Here is a 10,560-nt window from a genome sequence, read left to right on the forward strand (position 1 = left end):
ACTACTGCTGCTGCTGCTACTGCTGCTGCTGCTGCTGCTGCTGCTGCTGCTGCTACTACTACTACTACTATTACTACTAGTAGTTAAGCCGGCGTTTTGGACCTATGCATCAGAAACTGATTAGAAAATGAGAGAGACCAAATACATTTGTAGCCTCCACATGATGGACATTTTATATGAAAGAAGGCTTTATGTATGATTTCTGCTGTTTCTAACCATGTGTTGTGCTTCAACAAAGTCAACAACTTTTTAATTTGTATTCCTGTAAATATATGATATTCATCGACATCGTTTACTACGTTGAACGTAATATATCTCCGCGTGTATGTCTATCATAGATTGGTGCTGTTGGAAAACCCGGTGTTGTCTACAATAATTGCATCAAGTCGGCACAGAAAAGGCCGAGACTGGCCTTGGTGGTGCAGGTCGGGATGAACGCTAAGGCCGCTAGCAAGCTGGTGACTACTCTGGCGGCGCACACAAGCCGCATTCCCCTGGCCCTGTTCGTGTACGGAGACTTTGTAGAGTTGTTTCCGACAGTGGTGAAAGAATGGGCCGAGGTGTTCACCATTGGCATGCGAGAGGTACAATATGTTTAATTTTACCTTTCGATACTCATAGTTCTTCTACAGTGGCAATCATACTGGTAGAGATTCAGCACGATGGCTCTTTTGTGGGTCAGTAATCATGAAGAAGGCACAAAAAAACATAAATAGGAGTTTACTTCAATTTGAAGAAGGCTAAAGATTTCTAAAATAGAGGAAAAAGCGTTGTAGTCCCAGATACCTTTACCATAGAAATTTTTTCACACAGTACATGACACAGCATGAGGGTGACCACAAAATCTATCCTTTCAGATAAGACACTAGTGAGTATGTGTAGTGTCAAGGTAGGTATCTTGAATGTCATTTCAAACCAAACAAGATACAAGAACTGTGAAAAATGTTTGATAATGTTTATCGACGGAAAACATGTTGTTTTTGCTCTGTTTCCTCTTCTTCTTCTTCTTCTCCAAACCAACAAGGTCAATGACCTCAACCAGACGCCTGTTACCATGGTAACTAGTGTTGAGTTACATCATGTTGCAATTTTATAGCAGGAGGGATTTAGACTCCTGTCTGACCATATATATGAATGTGTTTGAGTAAGAATTGACCATATGCGAAGGTAGACATTATGCATTTGCTTTGCAAATGTTACATTTCTCTTGTACACGTTTTCTCCATAGAGCCAGCCTTTCCCGCCAGGACACTTAGCCCTACAGGCGCGCCAGTGGATCAGGTTCAGCCTGGTTAGCGCGATAGAACGCCACCGGGACACCGGTCTGCAGCCGACATTGTACCTAGCGGAGAACACTACGAAGTCGGTTATAACCGTCGCAAAGAACCAAGGATTGAGGCTCATCCAGCCGACAGCTCGCTTCCCTCCAACCGAAGGTCAGCTGGACAGATTCAACATACCTAAAAGCCCTGTTACACATAGTCGAATACTGCCTCCCGACCACCAGCCGAACGCTCCACAACTATGGTAGTAGGTCGGCTGTGATCGGCTGGTGTTCGGCCAGGTCGGCTACTGAATTCGGCCGCGTCAACCGAATGTTAAAAAATGTTTGAAATATTCAAGAAGGTTATAAGGAAGAAATATTCAAGTTTGAACAGGAGGCTCGGCCATGGTTGACTGGTGGTTCGGGAGTAGATGAAGGTGTGTTTGGCATTCAAATTTGACTCAAATCTGACTCAAATTCGATTCGATTCGTACAGAAAGGTAGGCTTGGCCTATATCCAGTCAGAATGCCTTAATAAATCCCTTCGTGTATGACTCTGTATCTGTTTACCTAGTCCAATATGTACATAATGCTATACAAAAGAGAAACAATGTCACAGCAATGTGAAATGTAACAGTCCATTATAACATATATACATGTATTGAAGTTAGATTAGTAAACTAGTAGAAATAGTTTATAGCTATTAAGTATTATTTGCCATACATTGTATCTGATGCATTTGTTGCACAATAAACTTGACTTGTATCAGCATGAAAGTTCATCTGAGTTGGTAAATTACATTATGAAAAACTTAACCTTTTCTCCAACTTGACTTGTATGTTTGCAGGAAACCTTTTAACGGAGAAAAACTACTACCACTACCGGGACGTGGAGAGGGTCCCCAAAGCTCTCCGTGTTATCGCCGACAGCCTGGGGAACACGGGAGGCGTCCTCAGTCTGGACTCGGACCATCCCGACAGTTACATGATCTCTGCTTTTCTGTTGGACTATTTGGCGGAGAACTCTGGATTTGAGATTGTCAGCATTGAGGAATGTCTGACAGAATGATTTCTATTTCCAGCATTCCGCATTTATAATAGATATGTGGAATGCTATCTACACGTAGCTAAAGGTAGTTCAGGCATCCTATCTAAAAGTGAGAATTGCTTTGGCCTGCCCGTCTTGTAGGACTATACTGAGATCAGCATGATCACCCCGGGACGGGGGGCGATATCGACTTCAGACAACCTTTGACCCTTTGCTGACGTCACACGTGGGAAAAATCACGTGTCCATGGCATTTGGGTCAGATAGCTGAGGAAGACTTAGTGATTCAGTCGAAAATTTCTGGTGAGTCAAATTTTGAGTTGGAGAACAGTTTAAGTTTTTCATGACTATACTTTTCATGACTATACTGAGAGTTTGCACTGAAGTTCGTATCATATTAATATCTTATCATATTAATATCTTATTTTATGTCTCTTAGCCAGGCAGTAACAACGTTATAGTCACAAAATTTAAGGTTCTCCAGCGAGCTCTTTGTATTATATCTCACTATTTTTCTATCCTCGAGATATAAATAGGATGGTATGAACGTCAGACTTTCCAAGCAACCCCTCAATGTACTTTTCATCAAACGCTCTTACAAAGCGTATTGTGACTACCCAGCCTCTAAATGCGTTGAAGCGAATTCAAAACACGTTTTTTTTGGACGCCATGTCGAATCGAAGGATCAGACCGGCTTGAAATAAAGTCTCTACGTTGTAATTATCGATTTTTTTCCGGCACAGACTCGTGTAATGATCTTCACGAACAGATGATGAAGGTCGCGTGCTGCAATGTCGGGCTTCCCTTTTCCGGGAACGGGGATAAGACCCGGCGAACTTGACTTTCATGACCGGTATCCGCGCGCGCATCGATCCTGGCTCGCTTCCCGGAAAGGGGGATCTAGGGACAACCAAGCGGAACAACCATGTGAATGTATAATCTCCAAGCAGATCTTTTGGAGGCTGTAAAGACAGTACTAAATTGCTCAGGCAGTATCAAGGCAAAAAAAAAGAAACATGTACCAGTAAAAAAGGAGAACCCTGTAAAAACATATAAATCAAGTCCAAAAGAAGCCGAAGCTTAAAACCTCTGCTTGGAGTGTATGATATACAATTATGAATCATGGAAGTAGATTGCAATTCTCAAAAGTCCAGAAATCTCTGTGGACACCATAAAAGGTCTACATCTGTAGCTTTCTATGCTGAAATTATCAACAATAGAAAATAGAACAGCAGGGTTATGCAATAAACACGTGCCCTACGATCTCTAACACCTGTTAGAAATTATGAGCTGTATATATAATAGACCAAGCTAATGATGCACTGGCGGTTTGCCCTATGCCAGAATTTCATTATCAAAGCCTCAGGCACAACCCACCGTGTGTGCTTTTTGTCCGAACGTTTTATTGGGAGGCCACGTCTGCTACGTGTTTCTGAAAACGTGCGGAAGAAGTGGCGTCGACGCACGTCACTCACACAGTGGTCGGATGTAACAGTGTGGTCTGCACGCCACGTCTGGCCGTGAGCGGTTGCGTGCGTCGTTCGTTGCGCAAGTGGTTAGTGAGTTGTATGAACTTGCAACGTACGATCTCTGTGCGATTGCCACTTTACCGCAAGGAGGTCGTACTCACACTGCTGCTTACGTACGGCACGTACGGGGCACGCGCGTCGCTAGTACTCGCACGTACGGGTGGTGAATCCACAGACCGCACGCAGAAAAAGTTTTGCATGTACTTAGAGTTCTACGGCGTGTCTGCGTGTTCCCAAATCCGTAGGATTCCGTACGGAGGTGGTACTCACCACTTACGGAACCCCTACGTTTGCCCACGTTTTTGCTCGTAGACCGCACGCAGAAGCACGTACGGCGGGTTGTGACCGAGGCTTAAACTGGTCAATGGCAAACCTAGTTGCGTATGGTGGCATGGCCTGCTACAGCCCAGCATTTTCCGTAAACCCATTAGCCTGACACAATCAACTTTTAGACTTTGCCCTTGCAGGTGTACTTGGCAGTTGGACCTTGATCTTCTGTATGTGACACAACAAAGAGCTCAAGTGCATATTCCACTAGGAACAGGCCATTTGGTTCTTGGAATAGGGGTGCAAGATATGAGACCTTTCCTTCTGATTCTGTCTGTTTACTCGAAAAAAGAGTAGTTTGGTAACACTGCAGGCCATGCGATGCTTAACAAAGGTAACACTGCAGGCCATGCGATGCTTAACAAAGGCCTTGCCATAGGGACGACATCCCTTTTATATGGTTGAAACTTGATCGTCTCCTCTAGAACCGGTTCTAACCCATATAGCATTGACCTGTAACAGTTGAAAGGTTACTTGCTGAGCTGCTCACCACCAGCAGCCATAGACGATACCTAAATACATATACAGTTTAGCCCTCGCGAAAGTTTGTACGTCCCCAATCGTTTAGTATCCAGGGCAATGCTGAAAGTCGGGAGGCTGATCAGGGACTCCCCAGTACGATGGGAGGTCGCCTACAAGGCGTTTCTAGCTGCGTCTGAGACGACACGTCCCCGTGCCTACCTGGAATTTTTAGAGGACAACATCCCAATGCCGACTCCGCGCCAAGAGGGGGCCGCCGTCCGTGTACTCAGTATTGGGAGTGGATCAGGTGAGAAACGTCACGATACAGAATAATTACCTTCTCCAAGAAGGTTATGCTTTTGGGTCTGCGTGTCTGTGTTTGTGGACGTTAACAGCTAGCCTGGTTAACCAGACCGCCGTGAGCTCAGCGCTATCCCTTCGGCGCCGAGAGCGTTTGGGGCCGCCATTGAACCAAGCCTCATTTACCGTGCTTCGATCGAGGAGGTTTTAGGTTTCTTCGCTCATATCCAGACAAAGAAAAGTTGTTGACAAGCGCGTCGGTTCGTTCAATTCTACCGCCGGTATTCCGGCTGCTTAACCGAACAACCTATCGATCAGAGACGCGAAATGCGGACAGGTGACGCGAGATTTGCAGTGGTGATTGATACCATTCTGGTGGTAGCACCATTCACCTAAGCTTGAAGTTGTTACGTGGCGACCACTAAGTAAAAAAAAAATTATCAACAGTTGTAAACTCGGGTAATGTTTACTTTTAAATAGTATCTGGATTCACGATGGTAGTAAATAAAAGTTAAGTGCAGTAATTTCGTTTACAATCCTTGTAAGTTAGAAATCACCGTACTTGACTTTTCATAAGTGTTCATTAAAGAAACGAAGTTAACATTAGGCCATGTTGATTTGATTATATGGATGACATCCGCGCGCGCATGAATTTTCGGCCGTTTCCAAAAAAAAAAAGTTTTCAACCTTACTGTAAATCGTACAAAACAGTTGCAAAATGAGCAAAAATATACCGTAAGTTACAAAAAAATAATAAAAACTATACCAATGTCGTAGAATGCCAAAATCAAATGAAAAAAGACGAAATTGTTAAGAAATGAATTCGAAGAGTAGTAGTAGTAATATTATTCGCCATAACATATTCTGTCCCATTTGTTCAACCCTCATGACCACGTCGATTTCATAATGAAAACAACTTTTTTTTTTGCAAAACTTTTTTTTTATTCGCACGCGCGCATCAGTTTAGGGGTTCCCGGAGGATGTCATCCATATGATCAAATCAACATGGCCTTACCCAACTTTATTGGCACATGTATTTACTGCCATTGGTAAATCTAAGTTTTCGTGCAAAGATACTTTCATACTTTGCACAACATGCCGTGATATTTGTATCATGAGAATTGATCATTAACTTTTAATGCTATGTAAACGAGTAATGTATTGGAACTTGAATGTATAACTGCACTGCACTGTCAGACATTAGAAACATTCTTATGGTTTTACATGTATCATTTTTACAAATTAATGCAGATGATCCGATGTAAGACTACTAAAACATTACCCAACACATCTAGAGAGACGTTCCATGTACTTATGTCATGTCCAGACACATTTTCTGTATATATAGGTCAATACATTTATAATGCCATGCAAAAAAGACATCTTAGTATAGCTGTATAAGTAGAGTCACTGAATTTTTATCAACTACATGTATATAGTATAGCGTTTCGTAGCATTTGTATGTAGAATCTTAACATTCCTGGCAAGTAACTTAGTATACACACTGTTTAGTAGCGATAGAACATGTTTAGTATAATTAGGTATAACTGCTCGCTGTACCCTTCATGTGTATAGTTTAGCGTAATGTAGAATGTACATGTAGAGTCAAAATATTCTCTAGCCAGTAGTTATTTATAATACTCTGTCAGATACAATGTCCGTTGACCTTATATAGTATTATGTTAGACACATACCAACTAGTAATTTTATTATTTGCCATTGTACCCGTGACAATCGTTGTGCAATAAACTTTGACTTGACTTGACTTTTAAAGGAGAGGTTGACAGCGCTATCTTGAGGAAGATCCTGCAAAGGCAAAGCAGCGTGTACAACAGAGTCGTGGATCCGTCAGAAGAGATGATAAAGGGTTTTAAGGTAGGGCTGCGACGCCGCTTAAGTGGCCTCCCATTTGGGATGAGTGCATGTTTTAAGAACACCAATGTCGCCACCAGTCTTGGCTTGATCCATGTCCTTCAAAGGCGTCACCATAGTTTACAAATATCAGACTTTTAAAATTATTATAGCATCCTATCCAAAACGGAAATAAAAAGCACTTTTAAATTTGTTTTTTTTTTTGTATCATGAAGGAATCATGGCTAACATAGTAACTTGAGGTTACAGAATGTTACATAGTCTAAGTTAAAAGGAATGAGCTTTCTGATGAAAAAAAATTAATGAAACATAACCCTGTAGGCTCTGGTACAACATGACACGAGCCTGGGTGCAGTGAAGTTTGACTGGCGTCAACAGACAGCGGAGGAGTACTTCTCCCAGTCCGATGGTACCAAGTTCGACCTTGCCCATGCTATTCATGTTCTGTACCATGTGGAGGACCACCACGCTACCTTGCGGAACATGTGGGAACAACTGGCTGAGGGAGGCCACCTGTTTGCCTTTCTTCTTACGGGTATGTTGATTCGGGCCACAAAGGGGGTGGGGGGGGGATCCCAGGAACAAACTAACACTTCTAATCGTTGCTTGAATTTTCTAGATCTGCCCGTTAACAGTTCTGAGCACTAAGCACATATGTATATTTGCATGCAGACAAAAGAGGCTTGGGGAAACTGTTCCATGAAGTATGGGACTGGTTTCCAGATGGAGACGATCGTCTGACGACCTGTCTTCGCACTTCTGGTGACGTCAGGCGTTCGCTCCAATCCCTGGGCATCAGTTACGTCATCAAAGAGCAGGAGCAGTACGTCAACGTGGCGGAGTGCTTCAAGGAGCATTCGGAGGCGGGAAGACTGATTCTCGACTTCTTGACGCAAACGTCGAATGTCTCCGCACACCCCGAGATGAGGTCGAAAGTCCTGGAGTTTTTTCTGCGTAATTCGTCGTCCGTGGATGATAAGATCCTTTTCAGTACGGCTAACGCAGCTATCATCGCCCGTAAAAGTACACAGAAGTAAACAAATCTGTCCACGTGTAAGAAAAAAAATCTTTTGGCCTTTGGTATTCTTGGGTGGCACTGAATTTTGCATTGAAGACCTTGATTAGTTTATTCTCTAGTAGTTGTTAATAATTTTACGATATTCTGTTATCCTTGTATCCTATATATCATGTTACTCAGTATGATGTACATTTAACATCATATTCTGATGTATGCATTTAGCCCCATGGGCATGAACATGCAAATAAAGATTCGTTATTGAAGTTCAAAACGTCACCGGCTCTTTCCATACACTGCCAGACGTACCAAGTACTAATAATGATGACACATTGGACACCCTGTCAACAATGATAAAACATGTAAAAAGTTAGAGCCAGAAATTCAAAGTAATTAGAAGTCCAATGTAGTATAAACCCTTTGTGGTGTTACTACGTACATGTATAACTGACTTTTTGAATTAATTATGAAAATAGCAATCATCATTTTAACCTCCCCCTCACGTTGCTACATGTACTTATAGACTGATAAGATGCTCTGTGTCCATCATCATCATCAAGGACATCAGATATCAACTTGGAAACCTGTGTGGATCCTCTTGACTCCTGTATGGTCAGGGCTTGCCACTGTTACAAAATTATTATTAACTAGAGTTCCACGATCTCATACCTTCGCCAAATGATGTTAGCCTTTATGAATAAGAAATATACTAATCACCCAGATTATGCAAATAGGATCCTCAATTGCATGAATTATATCAGTCTGTTGATCATATTCTCCACCAAAAGACAGTCTTATCTTAACAAAGAATGCCATTTTCTCATAAATTATGCAAATGTGGTCCTTATTTGAATAAGTTATGTTTAATTATGTTCACCTTCACTTAACTTTCAAACACCCCAAGTATGAAACTCCAGGCAGTTATTACTATGCAATTATAACATTTTCTTATTAATTATGCAAATTAAGTCTTCATTTGCATAATCGATATTTGCCTGTGTTTCTCTCGTTCTTAATAACATATGTTACAAGCTTGAACTTCCTATCATGGAATGCAGCTGATTTATAGAATTTCCTCATTAATTATGCAAATTACATCAATATTTGCATAATTGTAATATCATTATGTCAAGCATCACTTAAGCTACCTACATACCAAAAATCACCATGATCCATCAATCGGTTCTTGAGTTATCCTCTTTTAAACATTTGTCCTTTAAACCCCCCTGCAGTTCTAGAGCAAGCAACTAGGGGGCTCATACTCATGTCACTTCATCCCCAGCACAAGAGCTATCTACCATCTAAATTTCGTCACCCTAGCATGTCTGGATCATGAGATATCAAAACCGGAAGTTCTGCTGCAGTACCATGACAAGCCGCCAGGAGGCCCAAAATCTAATCATTTTGAGGTCTCATCAAGACCTACCCACCTACCAAATATCAAGTCAGTCCATTTAAGCCTTCTCAAGTTATCGTGTTTACACACACACACACACACACATACACGAACGCCTCTGAAAACATAACCTTCTTGGCGAAGGTAATAAACAACAATGAATATAATAATACAGTATTATAGTGTAACAGGACGAAGAAGGACGCACGTCTAAACTCGTCAATGGCTTGATCTCAACTCCTTTATTCAATCTGTACCGGCCGGTTCTAGAGCCCCTTCCCTCGAACGGTACCGGTATAGATCACCTGTTCGAACACGACGTTGGCACGTGCGCTGTCACGTGTTCGAACAGGCGACCGCGGCACCGCCCAAGGGAGGGGATAGAACCGGCGATAATACAAATGCTTTAATACTAACAATACATATTGTTACATTCCTCCCCCCTTACTTAAGCAGGTGCCCTCACCTGCAAGCTACTCATGCTAAATACGTTACATAATCTAATCTGTTTACAAATCCGTTGTTCTATTTCGTTATAGATTCTTCTGAAATATGTTGACTCATCAATTCTCATAGACACATTTACAACTATTGTTAACATATGTATCCCATGTTAGAGAGTTCTGTAGGGAGTACTTTCGGATGTCCCGTTGTAGTTGTTAGGGGCAAAGTTCACATTTCCTCGCGTACTCCCTAGCGCGGGGCAGTACGGGGACTTCCGCAGTCGAACCGCAGGTCACCGTAGAACGCGTTATTCTCTAAGATACGGCGTTTGCCGGGTCACGATTTGACCCCGTTGCATGGGTGTAAACAACTGCCTATATTGTAACAAAAATACCTCAGACCTACACAATGTTTACATTTTTTCACATCTACAGGATTTGCCCAGTACAACCATGTAGATATTCCGTGCATTGCAAAAATGACAGCGAGCGCTACGGCCTTCCAAAAATTAGCAATTTTTGGTCATTTTATTTGTGCTTGTCTTTTTTACTATTTAACTGGATCCCGTTATCTAATACCACAGTGTGATAGCCCACTTCTTGACCTTTACATTGATACCAATGACCCCTGGCAATTTTATGGCAAACGGGTTTGCCCCCAAAAAAACTGTGACGATGCGCACATCGCGGTGGTCAAATTTAGCCCAGTTGTAAGCTACTAACACACACCATCCTGAGTTTCCGCTACATTTTGATACATTTCGCGTAATGTCATAAATAGTAGATAGTAGATAGTAGATCCTTTCAGCCAGGTAGGTATCCATCCAGTTTAGGCTGCTCGTTGCTCTACCGGATTGTCATTCCCGGCCTATGCGGGCAATCCAGGGCCGTGTGATTGTACATAAT

The 10,560-nt window shown here is 42.2% G+C and overlaps 2 protein-coding genes across 2 annotated transcripts in view; both read left to right on the plus strand.

Moving 5' to 3' along the window:
* The window catches only part of LOC109480112, a 5,085-nt gene extending 2,606 nt beyond the window's left edge, over positions 1 to 2,479 (plus strand). The window contains exons 5-7 of the mRNA XM_019782268.1: positions 339 to 584; positions 1,229 to 1,436; positions 2,112 to 2,479. Of these exons, the coding sequence (XP_019637827.1) occupies positions 339 to 584; positions 1,229 to 1,436; positions 2,112 to 2,332 (675 nt within the window). The 3' untranslated portion in view covers positions 2,333 to 2,479. The remainder of the gene's footprint in view (positions 1 to 338; positions 585 to 1,228; positions 1,437 to 2,111) is intronic.
* A 2,071-nt stretch (positions 2,480 to 4,550) lies between these two features.
* On the plus strand, positions 4,551 to 8,064 carry LOC109480067 (histamine N-methyltransferase-like). Its single transcript, XM_019782216.1, has 4 exons — positions 4,551 to 4,935; positions 6,703 to 6,803; positions 7,122 to 7,335; positions 7,473 to 8,064. Exons 1-4 carry the CDS (start codon positions 4,746 to 4,748, stop codon positions 7,835 to 7,837), a joined length of 870 nt encoding a protein of 289 aa, XP_019637775.1. The 5' UTR covers positions 4,551 to 4,745; the 3' UTR covers positions 7,838 to 8,064.
* Positions 8,065 to 10,560: the final 2,496 nt, after the last annotated feature.

Source organism: Branchiostoma belcheri, unplaced genomic scaffold, assembly GCF_001625305.1.
Source record: "Branchiostoma belcheri isolate BF01 breed outbred unplaced genomic scaffold, Haploidv18h27 scaffold5, whole genome shotgun sequence".
In the NCBI taxonomy this organism is placed as follows: domain Eukaryota; kingdom Metazoa; phylum Chordata; class Leptocardii; order Amphioxiformes; family Branchiostomatidae; genus Branchiostoma; species Branchiostoma belcheri.